This window comes from Antedon mediterranea, chromosome 6, assembly GCF_964355755.1.
Source record: "Antedon mediterranea chromosome 6, ecAntMedi1.1, whole genome shotgun sequence".
In the NCBI taxonomy this organism is placed as follows: domain Eukaryota; kingdom Metazoa; phylum Echinodermata; class Crinoidea; order Comatulida; family Antedonidae; genus Antedon; species Antedon mediterranea.
Window position 1 is genome coordinate 25,106,501 of NC_092675.1, and position 18,306 is coordinate 25,124,806.

The 18,306-nt window shown below is 30.8% G+C and overlaps 1 protein-coding gene, 1 long non-coding RNA gene and 1 other non-coding gene across 3 annotated transcripts; all 3 read right to left on the minus strand.

The window, feature by feature from the left end:
• Positions 1–1,086: 1,086 nt before the first annotated feature.
• Positions 1,087–1,158, minus strand: Trnat-ugu (transfer RNA threonine (anticodon UGU)). The gene has a single exon. It is a non-coding gene; the product is annotated as a tRNA-Thr (tRNA).
• Positions 1,159–2,972: 1,814 nt separating this feature from the next.
• On the minus strand, positions 2,973–9,513 carry LOC140052528 (glutathione S-transferase 1-like). The gene is made up of 10 exons (XM_072098137.1): positions 9,191–9,513; positions 8,837–8,929; positions 7,855–7,973; positions 7,381–7,491; positions 6,566–6,730; positions 4,866–5,016; positions 4,100–4,192; positions 3,893–4,008; positions 3,587–3,697; positions 2,973–3,402 (listed from the first exon to the last, which is right to left on the minus strand). The coding sequence occupies exons 1-10, from the start codon at positions 9,396–9,398 to the stop codon at positions 3,238–3,240; spliced, it is 1,332 nt and encodes a 443-aa protein (XP_071954238.1). The 5' UTR covers positions 9,399–9,513; the 3' UTR covers positions 2,973–3,237.
• Positions 9,514–12,414: 2,901 nt separating this feature from the next.
• On the minus strand, positions 12,415–16,493 carry LOC140052169 (uncharacterized). The gene is made up of 3 exons (XR_011845589.1): positions 16,448–16,493; positions 13,310–13,471; positions 12,415–13,222 (listed from the first exon to the last, which is right to left on the minus strand). It is a non-coding gene; the product is annotated as an uncharacterized lncRNA (long non-coding RNA).
• Between the last annotated feature and the right edge of the window lie 1,813 nt (positions 16,494–18,306).

Genomic DNA, 18,306 nt, shown 5'->3' on the forward strand with positions numbered 1-18,306 from the left:
ATGAATTCCCGTTTCAATTGTAATTTTATCTCCTTGTTTTCGTTTCATGTTAAAGCTGTTGGTTGTCGTACTCGTAATTCCAAATGTAATCTTCTTTATGTGCCGTATTGTCGTGTTAATGTTACCAAGAATGGATTTATTTCACGTATTTGTCTTCTTTTTAATAATTGTGTTGTTAAAGATAATTCTATTGATCTATTTTTTTACCGTTGTAATTGTTTTTGTAATAAAATTAGTAAAATTGTATAATTTTGTATTGTTAGATTTTAAGATTTATATATATTTTTATATGGTATAGTTTATTCCATTCTGTAAGGGGCGGGTTTCCCGCTGTTGAATGAGTTTGAATAAAATAAAATAAATAAAAATATGTGATATGCTAATGTTGAATGACATTGAAGGTGGAATTGAGGTGGTGCATGCACGAAAAATAAATAACATCATTATGATTTTATTTTATGTGACAAGTTATCTTTATTCGACACAGATTTGTTTATTTTAGCAGCACATTCTACTAAAATGTGATGATTTGTTATTTTTAATCACAATTAGTTTTTATAACATCTCATCTAAGAAGTATTTGCACAATGTTGTATTTTAGTCTGCATAGTTTGTCTTTTTTAATTGTTTCTATACATTACATTTTAACTAGAGAATTTCTACTTGGAGGCGTTTTGTTTTTCGATGACTTTAAATATGCATGGTTGTTGTGTATGCTTATTATGTATGTGTGTAATTCAATAACCGTATTTTCAAACATCGTTAATGTATAGGTCTAAACATAATGTTTTATAATAAAATTAACGATTTTTCATATCAATATGATTATTATTGATATTACATTGATGTATGCCATAGTCAATAACTAAGCAGTTATATATGGACAAATATGTGGATCAATTATTTTTAATTTCAGAGTGTAAAAAGTCGTAAGTATCGCATTTCATGATCTACATATATATATATATATATATAAATCATACTGTAAATTATAGAAACAGTACTCATATTCGGAACATGATCTCATAATCGCGTCGAGCATAGCTCATTGGCGAAAGTTCCGTATTTTTTAGTTGTATGAAAAAATGTCTCTGGCGGGATTCGAACCTGCAACCTCTCGCTTACAGGGCGAGTATCATACCACTAGACCACAGAGCCATGTATGAGAGATGTATGTATGTTGTATGAGAGAATGTATCTGGTGGGTGAAAATCTGTGATAATACCATACATGGCTCTGTGGTCTAGTGGTATGATACTCGCCCTGTTGCAGGTTCGAATCCCGCCAGAGACATTTTTTCATACAACTAAAAAATACGGAACTTTCGCCAATGAGCTATGCTCGACGCGATTATGAGATCATGTTCCGAATACAATTATGTATGTATGTATGTATGTATGTATGTATGTATGTATGTATGTATGTATGTATGTATGTATGTATGTATGTATGTATGTATGTATGTATGTATGTATGTATGTATGTATGTATGTATGTATGTATGTATGTATGTATGTATGTATGTATGTATGTATGTATGTATGTATGTATGTATGTATGTATGTATGTATGTATGTATGTATGTATGTATGTATGTATGTATGTATGTATGTATGTATGTATGTATATATATATATATATATATATATATATATATATATATATATATATATATATTATTTTTATCTATTCGCTCCTTAATTGGTAATTTAAGTCGTATTATTTACTAATTTCTATTATAGAGTACAGTAATATCTTAACTATTACTTTGAAAAAGACCATTTTATTTCATAATTATTTATTTAATGACAATTCCTTTAATAGGGTGCAATCGCAAAAAGATGTTGGTGTTTTTATTGATAATTCCTTTTGTTTTTCTTTTCACATTGATTATCTTGTTGGCAAGTGCAATAGACTGCTTGGGCTGATGTGGCGTAATTGTAAACATTTTGACAGGAAAACCAATTCCACCTTTATTTTTCAATTATCCATCCAATTCTCAACTTTAGTTCAGTCAATGCGCATTCAGCGTCTGCATAATTGTTTTTTACTCTACATCAGCCACAACCAAAATCTTGATTTTCATTTCCATTTCCAATCCTCGAGTCCAGTAGAACCTGTTTTGATCTTGTTTTGTTTGTATAAATGTGTTACTTCTTTATTTGACTGTAACTTATTAAGTGTTATCTTAGAGTCCCTTGTCGTCGTCTTAGAAGAAATCCTACTTTCCATATTCCTTTTAGTAGAGTAAATGTTTTAAAAATGGTTTTATTAGTAAATTAAGTCAAACTTATAATTCTTTTACTTTAAGAAACCTTGAGTTAGATATTTTTAGTAATAATCTCCTCCGTAAGTTTTGTAACATTGTTAGTAGTTTAGTTTAATATTTGTATTGTATGTTTTTGTCTGTGTTCCCTCCTGTAAGTGGTGAACCATGAGTTCACTGTTGGCTGGGAAATGAAATAAATAAATAAAAATAATAATTTCGATTATGTCAACTTTGCGACAGTCTGACCAGTTTGCCGAACATCAGTTTTCTGAACACTGGTTTACCGAATCTTAGTTTTCCGAACCTCAGTTTACCAAAGTTCAGTTTGCCGAACCTCTATTTGCCAAACCTCTATTTGCCAACCTGTCCAAGAAAAACAATTTATCCTTTTTTAAACAAAGATATAAGTATCAAGATATGTACAGTACAAAGTATACGTTTGTACATACATTTTAACGTTCTCAATATGGCAGAATTTTATTTTACTCGCTACAATAATCTACACAACCAAGTTTTGTATTGATTTATCTTATTGTTTGTATCGACCTGAAACGTTTTGATGATTGATAATTTGTGTAAATGAAGCAAGAAAATGATGAAGCTATTTATTATTTGATCCTAAAAATATTATTTATTTATCAAAAAGGTCAGTCATTGATTGCCGATAACGTAACTTACTTTCAGTTCAACTGTTGCTTGGTATTATGAATTCTGCTTTATGTCGTTATTCAAAGGAAAAAGAAGAGTTTAAATCATTTTGCAATCGTTTCAATGAATTCCTTTTCTTTGTATCTATAGGTCTAACCATTCTCATTTGATAATCAGTTATAATGATTACACAGATACATTTTGTAATGATATTTCTATAATTATTTTTATTGACACATTTTTAAAATACTCGACATTTAAATCTATTATTTAAGTTTTGTTTCTCGTTTGGAGACGGTTAAAACATTTTAACCGTCACTTTAGAATTCGGTCTCTGGTCTCTTAGCTAACCATTTAGAAATTTGTTCGTGTGTCTTGATTCGATCATACAAGCCCTTCAGCTTATGAAAATCGGTTAGTACATCTGGATTGACAAACACTAACCAATCCATAAAACAAAAGAAGTCAATATCTGCCAATGAAATCTACAAAAATAAACATACAGTTTTAAGTAAAATGAGTTGTAGGATGTAGATAGTGATATTTATAATAGTTATACACCATAAACAATGTAAATGAAGCATATCTAATGCAACTGAATATAATTTTTTTTCGCAAAGTATTCCTTGCCGACCTTTAAAATGATCAGTTGTCGATATGTTTACTTACCGACTCGCCAACAAACCAACCATTGCCCTCATTATTTTTACACAGTTGTTTCTCAATTGCCTTCAAAATCAATGGAATCTTCTCATCACACAATTCTTTCTTAAGTTCCACCTAAATAAAAAAAACGGTGTTATTTCATAGCCAAGATTTCAGCGAAAAGAAATTGTTGTAAACAATCAAATGACCAACAAATGGTGCGACGTAAAGAAATAAGAAATAAACTCAAACTTAGTTATCACCAATAATAAGAAATAATATTATTAGGAAAATAAAACATTGTTTAAAAAATTATACCTATTTACTTACCTTTTTAGTCTCATCTTTTTCATAGAAAAATTTAATTATAGGACCTTCTAAATCACGTAAACATTCAGTAATTGCATCGATGGTTGCCTTTTCGATCTTGTCCTTACCAAACATTCCTAAAACGTATGGAAGTTACATTTATATTTTGTACTCGGCAGAATGTGGCTGAAATTAATTATATCTTGTACTTAGGACTATTGTACCTACCGAATTCATTAGCCAAGAATCGATTGATAGCAGAACTTTGTGGCAGTTTCATTCCTTTGGCTTCAAGATATGGGAGTTTGCCAAGAGGTGTATCTGCAATACAAATTGGAAATTTTAACAAACATCTAGACTGAGCGAAATAAATAACCAACATACAATTGGATAAATTTAACCTACCCCTCTATATAATATCTTCTATTCATCAACAAATGCTCATTATCATGTTGTTATTAATATTATTATTATTATTATTATTATTATTATTATTATTATTATTATTATTAAACAACAACGTATGCAAGTATATGGTTAGTTGAATCATGATAACGCAGTTTAGTTTAAAATGATATTTGCATAAGGCATGATTAAGAGTAAAGTTAGCTTTTGATGGTCTATCAATACTGCAAACATTTGCGTATGCTAGTTTGCGGTTCGTCTTTCCATTGTAGCTTTTACATGACTTAGCAAAAATTCCATGAGTGCTCTACTGACCAATTGAAATAAAGGTTTTCAACAGTTTTTTTAGAGTTGGTTCGCTTGAGGCTTATATCAGTGTAGGCCTACTAATGCAACTTAACTTCTTGCTCATTCATATAAAATTATGTTGAACTGAGTTCGGTTTAGTGCTTAAGAACAACATTCTAATCGATGACTTATTTGATTTGCAATATTTTCTAATTATTTCAAGGCTATCAAAACGAACAGAGATGGATAGATGGTAAACTTGTTATACAGTAGGCCTAGTCTCAAACACAATCAATCTTACCGGCTTTCATTGCAGGCCAATTCTCTCGCGGGATTCTCTTATCAACATACTTAACACCAGCAACTTCAAAGAGAATTCTCGCTGTCTCTGCTCTTCCTCTGCCGTTAAAGTAAACCAATGTGTATTCAGACATGATGATATTAAGATACACCTAATTCTGTTTACAACAGGGCTGCAGTTACTTGCTCGTTGAAATCAAAAAAGCTAGTGAAAGCTTGCATGACAAACCAAACTATCGCAAGTTTGGTAAATATTGGCACAAGCAAACCAATTCACTTTCTTGACATTTTACAGTCTATGTCATCAAACTGTTTGAATATAGATAATCTATATGTACGGACCTGGTTAAATGTACTGTAGTATTTACGATACATGTTATATTATATATTTCAGTAGATTCGCCATGTTATTCTATCCTGCATTAATTTTATGGATTTCTCCAAAAACAGAAAAATCATTGTTGTGATAAATACCATGCTTATATTCTAAATGCTATTATAGATCCACGTATTAGTCGCGTGCGTGCAACAACTCGACTGTACAGCTCACTATGTCGGCGGTTGGTCGGTCGGTCGGTCGGTTGATCGGATGGTCGGTAAACACTAACTTGAGCACGCGACTGCAGCCATGTAAATGACATTGTTTTATTTTAAATTTGTAGTCAAATCCTAAGGAAAAAAGTACGTGGACTGTATTATTTAAGAGCTAATATTAACGTAGAAAGATCAGCTTTTATCCATTTGAAGAGTGTGTATACCAGCACATTTATCTTAATAGTAGTAAGGCTAGGCCTACCAGTACATCAAGATGACGAAAATGTAACTATATTCGTTTTAACGTATTTTAGGAATTATTATTTGCTAATCGGGAAAGTGTTGAGCAATAATGTTGTTGTAAGGCATAGAGAAAATAATTGTAATTATAGAAATATTATTTTGTTTCATGTACCTACTGCATTTTTCTAATTTTTCAAAGATCGTTTATCTATCTCAAACTTTTATTGAAGGTAAAAGGGGCTTATCTGCTCTGAAAAGCACATGTATGTGATATAATATATATAATATAATTCAATGTTGTCAGATCCACAATCGACAACACAAGCGCACAATGAATTAAAATGTTTGAGTAAAAAAAAAAATTAAACCAGTTCAATTTCATGTTAACATCTGTTTTATATACAGTATCAGAGAGTTTGAACAGTTACCGTTTGTGTATAACAATAGTTGTCACAAACACACAATATCGAGCGTCCTTGATATATTGATGATGGACATTTATATTGCTCACTATAATAATTCAGACGAACTTTTTGTATTCATTGTTATCTCAATTTTATTGTTTTATCGTTTTCAACAGTTCGAAAGAATAATCCGATACATTAAAATATTAATGTACCAACATGTTTAGACATAAAAGTTAATTAAGATGCTGAGAGACGAGAAAAAAATAATAAAACGTAGTATATAGAGTAACAATATAATGTTTGGCTAGTAATATGGGTTGTAAATTTGCTATAAATTATTTAATACAGCCATTATATTCTGACATAATTTCTGCAATCAATAACACTCAGCTCTCCAGCAACAATTTCATTCAAACAGGGAACTCTGGAGAACGGTCATCAACGTCTGCAACCAGACAGGATACCAGAAAAGGAAGAAGACACCAGTACCTTATTGGTACATTAATATGTTGATTTAGAATGGAGTTACTGGTCGATTTTCAAGCCAATTCGCAATTCCTTTATTTGAAGCCACTCTCTTAAAGTTGGCCTTCAATGCTGGGTAATCTTTAAAGGCATCCTCACCAATGTTGTCTACTATCTTCTCCACGTGTGCGTAGACAACAATGTCGGCATAAGATATCTTTAAATGAATAAATAATACAGAAAGATTTAATATTTATTCAATGAGTTTATATTCTTATTTGTGGCATTTCTGTTAGAGTCTTGATCTGTATATAGCTAGTTATATTATTTATATATAATATTATATTATTTATAACAACTTAATATTGATCTCAATTAACATTGGATTCCCATAAATGAATTTAATACCAGAATTATAACAACGATCAAATCAAGCAAGAACCATGAACATCCCCGCAAATATCAATACTTATTGACGATAAGTATCGATCAGTGCTCATCTAACTAATTATGAAAAATAATACGCCTTATTTCTGCCGTATGTTGGCGTTGCAGATACTGGTTGTAATTAAAGTCTTCGTCAAAATTTAATTCTTGTTTGATTTTGTGAAAATTTAAATTTAAATCAATATGAAGAACGCGCTCGAGACAAATGGGTCTTTTAAATAGTTTACTTTTATTGTAAACTAAGGACAGTATTTCCTCTAAAATTTCACATTACCATAAATTGATAATCAATGAATTTGTTCAGTTATTAGAAATATGTAAAGGAGAATTAAAAGTGCCTTGAACTAAACCAACACTTTAAAGAGTTTCGTAAAATGATACTTAATAATCACCGTAAAATAGATGAAAACTATTTCTTACCGAATTTCCTACAAACCAACCGTGTCCCTCTGTATTTTTGTTGAGATACTTCGTAAGATTGGTCATTATTGTTGGAGCTATCTTGTCCTTTAACTCACCCACCAGTCTTTGCTACAATAAACAAACAAAAATGTAGATGTCATATTATTAATTTTTACAGTTTCTCTCATTCCGGTATAATACTATAAGATTGTTTCGTCTAGAGTGGAAAAGAACATTATCATATCTGGCACAATCATACCAACATTGTGAAACACATCTTTATTGATAATGACGATAATGCATTAAACACAAACGGTATTTGTTGATTTTTAAAATGACAATTATTAACCACAAAGTTGACTATTTCACACTCATATCATTATCTTAATTGCTTCTTTTTTTTTTTCGAAATGAATTTAAAATGTCTTATATCGCTTCCAAATCATACAGACAAACAACTGTATAACTAATACTTATGAACATCACTCTTACCCGTTCCTTTGGGTCTTCTTTAGCATAAAATATCAAACTAAGATGCATTTTTAATTCACGAGCTACTTCACAAACTACATCGATTGTTGCCTTCTCCTGCTTGTTAGAACCGTATAAACCTGTTTAAAATAGTTTTACAGTTGTAAGTAACAGTTATCAGATATATTTAGCTGCAGGATTAATACAACATTTATTTTATTTATATAAAAAAAACACAGATTGTGGTAAATAAACAAACAAAAAAAACATCAATTGCGGTTAATCAAAGATAAAAACAAGAGGGCGCCAAGATGTAAAGAATCCAAAGTTGCGACAGAAATATTGAACAATTTTGACTTGTTTTATCAATTATTTATTTAGTATAGTATTTAGTATGTGTATAGTCTTTCATCGAGAGGTTTCATTAAAATAAGTTCATTATTAAAGAATTTATATATATATATATATATATATATATATATATATATATATACTATACGCTTGTACTGTATGCATATTTAAAACTGAATTATCTTATTTGATGGTAGCATTTGCTCTGTGTAACGTGTAACGTAAATCTCGTTAAAGCATCATTTAGTCCAGAAACAGTAAATATCAACCAGCAAATACTAATTTTATCGTGTTTGTTATCAAAGACTATTCTTTGTAGTAACTGTCTACTGATACAAGGTAAACAAATTTAGAATATTGTTAGCATTGGCTTCGTAAAATAATACCACTTTAAAAGTAGAAAACGAATGAATTTTTATGGAACATTCACAAAATGTTTGTGAATGTTTCTTTTTGTTTTCTTGGGTATAGAAATATATGTTTATAATGACTGCGATTTGGACAACCTTCATGATCAGAAATACAAATTACTCAATACTGACATTACAACTTAAGACTATGAAATCAAAATGATAAATAACTAAAGTAACATACATAGATTAGTAACTGGAATAGCGTCCAGAGCGGAGCTCTTAATCGTTACTTTACTTACCAAATTCACGAGCAAGATAGTTTTCTACAGCACGTGATTGAGGAATCTGCTCACCATCAACCTCTAAAACGGGAAGCTGTCCAAAGGGCATTTCTATTGTTTAAAAAAAGTGTATTTGTTAATAACAATCATGCTTTAAACCAGTAAAATAACTGACGTATCAAGACAGTTTCGTCAAGCTGTCAGCTAGACTTCATCAGTTGGTGTATGTTACTACGAAACCAGATGAAATTGTTTTAACATGTTATATTTGTTATTGTTTAACTAGATCTTTTGTACTGATCGGAAAATAAAATAGTTGTTTCATCAATTCATATATTGACTGGATTATAAAAACAGAAGAAAAGAATTTACTTGGTTTGAGTGTTGGCCATTGTGGAGGCACTATTCTGAAGTCTTCGTATTCCTTCTCAGCAGCCGCAAACAATAAGCGAGACGTTTCGCCTACGCCACGAGCAGCAAAGTAGTAGAGCTTATACGAAGGCATTTCAAGTGATGGAACGATCAGAGACGAGTAAGATTGTAACGAAGTAGCATATAGAAATGGATGAGCACTGAACATCAACAATTTAGTCTATAAATATATATGCGATTTCATAAAGAGTGGTACCCAGCACTTTTAAAATAATCCATAGACTGGGTCACATGCAGACAATTGTCCAATCATTAGAACAAGAAGCCTTATAATAATGCAATATGTTAATAAATATCCATATTCATTAAATTGAATCAAACCATAAAATTAGCAAAGAGATGTTAATTGACTCAAATATGAGTTTATCGTTCTTAAAAAAACAAAAGCAACAGAAATAGGGGAAACAATTTTTGATAATGAAAAAAGTGTTGACCATGTTAAAGTCATCATTACTAATGTATATAGCGAGTTATATGACTCTCACACAAATCTAGTTCCGAGTTTTATGTTTTCTTTCACATAAAGGCACCATTTTCTTTTTCTTCTTTTTTTTTGTGTGTGCTTTCGGATAGACTTTCATTAAACACATGTTTAGTTTAATGATTTGTTATCGATGGCCATCATTATCTTTGTTATAAAACCTTTCTTTCTTTTTTGACAGCCATTTTTTTTATACAATTACTCAATTTGCTCTTTCCAAACAACATATCCAATACTATTATAATTGATTACATAACATCGATGATCTAATAATTAAAAAAAGAATGTATTTGTTTCATTGTAGGTTCTCTATGGCTTTGTTTTAGTTGTATTATGGTTAGTTACTTTACAACTATCTAAATTAATTTAGTTACTGTATACTCGGGTCTAGACGGGTATTTTAAAGAACAAACTGAAAACCAAGTTGCCAATACCAAAGAATATAATTCAGATAATTTAAGAAAAACATCATACATAATTCTACATATTATCGTATAAATGTATTTGTATTAAAAAATATACCGGTAGGCCTACTCATGTTATTGCTGTTGTGTAGCACAATGTATGCTTATTCATATAAACACAAACAACAAAGATTGTTTTTGTTACCATTATCTCTTTAAGGCTTAGAAAAGACATTATGTAGCCCAAGCATTATTAGTATCAATTTTTATATAATATTTTGTTTTATTATAGACCCTAATAATTATGTAGTCTTGTTTAAAATCAACTTGAGCAGAATCTGAATAAAAAGTGGAGGGCATGACTCACTGATGCTTGCAATTTCTACTAAAAATTGCATAACTTGCCGAATACATAGTACCAGTACCACCAAAGAAGGTATAATTAAGAACATTTGTATAAACATTTTTGATCATTTGCTTTAAAACCACTTTTATTATGTTCATCAATCTGATTTCAGCTTATTCACACAAAAAGCAGCATGTTAAAATACCACATAAAGCACCAAAACATCCACATGGGCAAAAGTCACAATAATCTACTCCGTAGAAGTCATCGTCTTCCTCTACAACGATAACGCCACCACTTGAAAACGGCTGATCTACAATTATCTCGTCTTCGACGATGACGTCATCAACTTCGAAGTCATCTGTGGCGCCATACATCGGTGAAAACATTTCTTGTTTAGGTTAGTACACTTTCCTGTTAATTTAAAACGTGTTTATAAAAATATCGGGTATTACGTCCTATGAAATAGTTATATCGAGTAAAAAAGATGTATGATATATAATGTTATCTAGTACATGCTAATTATATTTATTTTAATTTAATTTTTATTGTTACATGTTTATGTCTTGTCATGATGTATTTCTGTGAGGGTCCCTAATGATCAGTTTCGGCTGGATGGACCATTTGTTGAAATAAAAAATTCATCATATATTATTGGAATATTGAATCGTTTTATGCTATTTTATGAGTTTTATAGATTTTGTCTATTATATTTAATTTCTCCATTTTCGATTGTGTCACGTGGACACAATCTTTACGACCATTTACACAATGTGACTTAGAGTCTCCAAACATGTAAAACAAACGTAACATTTTTAGTGTACGGTAAATATACGTATTCGTATATTAAACATATCATTTTCATGTATGAAATTCTACAAAACAATATGCAAATTAATAAATTACATCAATAACGAAATATGAGCAACTTTTACTGGTAGGTTTTATATGCATTATAATTGTTTATTGTAGGCCTATATTCCAATACGGTTTAGAGGCCTGTCATAATAAGGGTATGATCAACACACAGGGACATATAGTATTATATAGTTCTGAGAGCATTATGAAAGAATCAGTTTCTTTTGTATAGCGGCTCAAAATATTCATTCAACACCATATATATATATGTGTGTGAGTGGGGTTTAAATGTTTACATCCATGTTTAAAACACGTTCCTTCTTATTATTTTCGAAGTTTTCCTTTTTACAGTTAGAAAGCTGGAATTTATTAGGCCTGATACTTCCTAAATGATACTTCTTATTGTTAACTAAACTTTCCTACGCCTTGAATCTCTTTTTAACAGATTCTACTCTTTAGCGTATACTCCTTTCCTATACATCTTGGTTTGGAGAAGAAAGATTATATACTGTTTAAATGAAACGTCCTAGATCATTAATCAAAAGTACATTACAATACATAGACTCTAAATCAACTAATAATGATATGTAAGTACAATATACCTACCTCTATAAGTGGTTGCAATTTGGTTTTCAATACGTATAAGCCTAGGTATATCGAGTTATAATATTGCTTCCTTTAACAGCACCTTTTGTCAGTAGGAATACACCTTATGGTGTATTATACCATACATCCATACCACGTAAAGAATTTCTTGCAAGGTCATGCACTACATTAGTTACTTATTATTAGCTATGACTAATAAACAACAATATTTCTCCAATTCGTTAAAAAAAATGAAATTAAAGGTTTACATATTAAATTAATAATTAGTTTTCAATTTGTTTTTGTTGTTTTTTTTGTGGTCACAGTCACGAGTATTGTTAGAATGGAAACTTGTTATTTAAAAAATACATTATTAAAAACATATGTTATTTTTTTGTGGAATCCAGATGTAATCTGTTTCATGAGGCAAGATCAACGTGTCCCTCTTATATTAATAACAAAATAATTGAACCAAACTATTTATTAAAATAGTCAATATTGTTAATAACAAATCGTCTATCTGTATGAAATAATTACACATGCCTACAAAAATAAAAATTGATAAATTTTAACGACATAACAGAAATTTGTCCAGCTATATAATGACATAACTATATATATATTAACTGAAAGAGAGAACTTCTAGCTTTCTGTGCTCGATATCATTTCTGTTCTTATGTGTTCATGATACAATTCAGGTACTTTGAATATAAAGTGTCTGTATTACAAAGTATTAATTTAATCTCTTGATTTGAACCTTTTCATACTAGCTCGATATGTGCAGTGCTTTAATGTTGTTTTGTTAAGTGTAATCCTGGAGTCTATACTGATTACATCTCAATCAAAATGTTTGAATATTGAGGTGGATCGTAAACCATTCAGTCAAAATCAGAAACTAGGCAACATATACAGGCGGCGCATAGTGCACCCATACACGCAGCTTCATAAGGGTCCGTCTCCTGACGTCGTCGTCGACTGTCCACGACGACAACTCTCTGATTTGGCCTCCGATTATGTGTGTGAACGCTGTAGTTTACTTGTCCTGGAAGAGAACGTCCATGTACCGGCTTATATCCATGATTGGGAGGATGTTGTTGATGTTGTGGATAGGCTGCCGTCATCCCCGATGTGTAATTTCCGAAAGGATATTGAGCCGAATAAGCAGGAGCCTGTTGCAAAACCGGGGGTGCAGTGGCGTATTCGTATGGTGGAGGTGGCGGTAGTTGCTGTGGTGGAGGTGGTGGTAGTTGCGGTTGTGGGTTTCCTTGATGGTTCATTTCCTTTAAATCAGCCTGCAACTGTATAAAAAGCAATTAAATAGATTATAAATGATGTTTTGGTTATATAATATCAATCCAACCTCCTTACTCACAATCGTTTCTTACCTTGTTACTTTAATAATTCAGGAAACCGTCAAAATACATGGATTTGAAATCATGTGTAGAAGGCGTTCATGTCTCGGCCAATTTCACGCATTAAATCCTGCACTTAGCACCAATGTGTTAGAGTTAGCAACATTCGTAACAGCAGGATCTTTATTTTGTATTCTATTAATATTCAAAAAGAAGAAATCTAATTCGCCTGACGTACTCCGATAATAATAGTTCATATCATTATAATACAATTCTATAGTCACTATTATTGATCGATAAGCTTTTGTTAAACATGTTGTGACTGCGCGTCACCGGTTTCTATGGTTTCCAAAAATGGATATTAAAATCGGTATTTGTGATAGTTACATGGCCAAAACACTGCTGTTGCTTCGAACATTAACTGATGTTAATTACCAATAATTATAGATTGCAAACTGGAGCCCCTCATGAGTGTATTAAAGCAAACTTAATATTTTTTCAATATATATGAAGAAATCCTCCCTAAGATCATAAGATACAATAGTTTTAAGATGTATAAATAACGTTGTTTATCACATTTGCAGCAGACCCAAATTCCGCGTTGGCGTTTGTAACCAGCAATGCATAGGCCTAGTTTACATGCCCTATTTTTCGTGAATAAAATATTATGTACTGTACATTATCCGTTGTGCTGCCTACCGTACTATTGTTTCCTGTTTCCAGTATGTACACTAACTCTATTTATATACTGTTTGACATATAAGTCTTTAACCTTTTCCGTATAATAATATTATCGATTATTCTTTGGAACTGAATATGTTGAATATGATATTGGTGTTTTTTTGTTTTATAGTTTGTTTGTTCAGTAAAATACAAATAGAAAACATCTTCTGCTCAAAGTTCTGACTTTTTAAAAATAAATAAGTTCAAATATTTGTAATTATTGAAAGTAGAGAGTATTTAATAATTTTGTTAAAATGTTATACACCAACAGATCTTTGTTCATATTCATTAATGAACATGCATCATCATCATGTGTTTCTTGTTTCAACTAGATATCTTGTACTAGATTCAATGTTTTATCATTTTTTTAAATGTTCGTCATGTGTTGCATGTGAAAAGATGATTACTGAGCTATAAAATAAACAATACGAAACCAGTAATATAATGTATATTGTACTTTATCAAAGTCATATCCAAATCAATGTTTCATTGGTTTTATATTCAATGACTAATCTACGGTGACTAAATTGGAAGTAGGAACGTGTTACGTGATACTCTGATTGTTTCATTATGACTTGCTTTACTATTATGGTAAACAAATCTAACCAGAATTTTGAAATAACTGCAATATTTCGAAATTTCAGCTAATTTTACTCTTCCCTGGAATGAATCCATTTAGAATCTATTTCTCGTACGTCTTCACTATAGATTTTTATTGTACCAAAACAAAACAATAATTGCTTACTCATTGTTTATGTCTAGTGAATGTATATTATCATATTATTCTTTATTATTTCTGTATTGCATTAAACTCAACTCAACATAATTATAATGTTTCGCCAAACGATACTGGATCTAAGAATGTTGTTCTCGGTTGTCACTAAAACGTATTAGTACCTTGAGATTCCAAATAGATTTACTCCACTACACCTTCTCGGGGTGAACACATGCAAAAGTCACAAATAGCTGCGATAATCGGAACACGGTGAATTCTTCCTCGATAGTCGTTTGGTTCCTGTCTAACGCGTCTCTCGTCATCAATGACGCAAACAGTATTCCGTGAAACGCTTCTTGGAAGAATTGTAATCGGCAGTTGGTTATTTTCTTCTTTCTTCTGAGTAAAGTTATCATTTTCATTACAAATATTTTTTACTGGGTCTTTCTTTTCATTTTCATCATAATTAATGTCTGATTGTTTATTTTCCATTTTTACTTTAGGGCTGCTCTGGTCTATTTTCAATATATAGCGTTATGTCATTTTGCTTGATAATATGTATAATAGGCATCATTACCATCGGTTTCAGAGCCATTATTCGTCTCTTGTAGAATTGTATCTGCACTGAAAATAAAATATTTATATTTATATATATATATATATATATATTTCTGCAAAACTATCTCTTAGTTTGCTACATTTGTATAACGTGCGTAACAATGCTTCCATCATCACAAACTAGCCCTAAAATAATTTAAATTGCATCTTTCTGTGTTACACACTAAATACGAGTGGTAACGATGTCAAATCATTCATTTCTACTGCGCATATCAACAAAGTCATATGCCTAAATGTCACAACTTAATTTTCTGTCTGTAGATAATTATTGGAATGAGACCACAGTATCGTATAGATAGCCATACTAAATTAATTTTTATTCTTAACTATTTATTTAACCATAGCAAATAAACGGTATTATGTACCTCAAAATGACATTTTGTAGGATATTCTATTATGTGATTGTAGGCCTAATTAATTTCAACAAGTGGGTCTACATCTGTGAACCCTTCCCGTGCGGAAATCGAAATGTAGACTTAGAGCTTTTTCTATAAAGGTAAAGACAGAAAAAGTCAAACTAATTAAATTATATTTTTATCTTACCTAGTTGCCATTTATAACTTACACGGCGGAAATACAAACTAGAAACAGAAGGAATTCCTTTTGTATTTAAAGTGGAAAAACTAAATTTGCATCAGTATTATAATACCTACCTGCAGTGTTTACTGAACGATATAATATCAGCTACTCCATTCAGTCAAGGCCTAGATTAGAATCTACATGCTGGGCATATAATAGTATTGACTACCATCCACTCTCTTCATCTATATATTACTACATCAATTGATTATGTAGCAAGCACTAGCTTCCTGCCTTTTCATGTAACAACCGTCGATTTAGTGAGCCTTGTCAATTTCATTATCCCGTACTACGTACACTTGAATAGAGTATAACAAATTCTGCCTTGCGTTTGAATATTGATTAAGAAATCATTGATCGAATAACGTTGTAAAAGCGTAAAATTATAATGTGACCTAGAGTTATAATTATTTCTACAAGAAGATAAGTCGGATATGACATCATTAAACTTCTATAACTGTGTACAGAATATCGATAAGTGACAATAAATTGAATACAAATTAAAAATAGAAATCAATACAAAAATTATACATTACGGTATTTCAGTGATATCAAACAGGAATGAATGATACAATAATTATGTCCTGGTTGGATGCAGAATAGACAAGAAATATTTCTTACAAAAAACGCCGCGTAACTTTTTGACTGGACAGTTGTAAGAACAGTCTTCATTAATTTAATATAATAGGTCGGCCAATCAAAACGCAAGTGAACAATTGGGACTTTACTTGTGATTTATGTCATTATGGCCTGTCAGCACAGTCGTTTCTTTCTAGAATTAATTAAACGCACAAACTTGTACTGTATTGGGAATAATTTATGTTTATGTGGTTATTACTATCGCATTTAGGTATTGATAATAATAATAATATGGCTTTTGAATATATAATTACTGTCTGTAGAATAACATTTATACATTTTCGGTTCGCGATGAAAAGTTATATGAATGGATTTGTAATAGGTATTTATAATAATAGTATATGGGTTGTATTATTGCTAAGCTATCACCAAATCGCGTTATACCATTATTTCTCAGGGTTTTTTGCACCATTGATCAATACCAAACGCTTATCGGTATTATAGTTTTTAATGAATCATTACATTAATAAAAATACCCAATTAAATCAATCGCGTCAGTCCAATTCCGACTTATGTTTCGATCACATAGTTCTGTGTCTACACTGTCCCAACTAGTTTAACAAAAAAAGTGTGATGTGCCCAAATATGGTAGTGATATGCCCGAATATCGTAGTGGACATCGTCATGTCTATATAATATGGGCACATCATATTTAGTTTGATAGTATAGCCAGAGCTTAAGGATTATATTTAAAAAATGTTTTCTTACATTTTGAAAAAAAGTATTTATTTGTTTATAAGCCCAATTTTCCAATCTTAATTTTACATTTTGAAAAAAAAGTATTTTATTTGTTGATAAGCCCAATTGTGCATTCTTATTTTACATTTTAAACGAAAGTATTTATTTGTTGATAAGCCGAATTTCCAGTTTAATAATAATGACCCCTTCCACAGTGCTTATACCATATAAATTTTACATGATATTGACCGTGGGTTCTTTACGCCTCTGATGCATTTGTTTTTATTGTACCTTTTTAATAAATTATTATATGTTTAGGCCTAATCACACCCAATTTAATGAAACGGTCAGATTCCGATTTCAATTGAACGAAAGTAGTACTGTATTTATTATTCATTGATAAGCCAAGGGTCCCATGGCGTTAGCCGATATCTTGAGCATTTGACTCATGTGTCAACCTGTAACACAAATCATTCTTCAAAATCTAAAGAAAGAACCTCACACGTCTTTTTTGTGAGTGATACACTATGGATATGCCCACGGAAATAATATGTGGACATTGCAAACAATCATATGCCTACAGTAACAAACATAACATGGCTAATAAGCATAAAACATTCAGACTTGTTTGTTTTCTAGTGGATTTTTATTTACTTTAGCATGTAGAATAAAACTAGTAACAGTGGCTATATTAATAATTATACTGATTATCCTTGATGTTATCGCGTCTAATAATAAAATATTTTGTTGTTGATAAGCCCAATTTTTCAGCCTTGATTTTACATTTTGAACGAAAGTGTTTATTTGTTGATAAGCCCAATTTTGCAGTCTTAATAATGACCCTTCCACAGTGCATTTTACATGATATTGACCGAGGGTCTTTACGCCTCTATAGCCACTGATCAATACCACAATTAATGTACTTTTTTTAATGAATATTGAAATGTTTCAACATACCCAATTCAAAAAAACGGTCCGTTTTCGAGTTCAATCTTTTGATTAGAGAGGTTGGAGTTTCATTTTGAACGAAAGTATTTATTTGATTGATAAGCCAAATTTCTAGTCCTAATGATTTGAG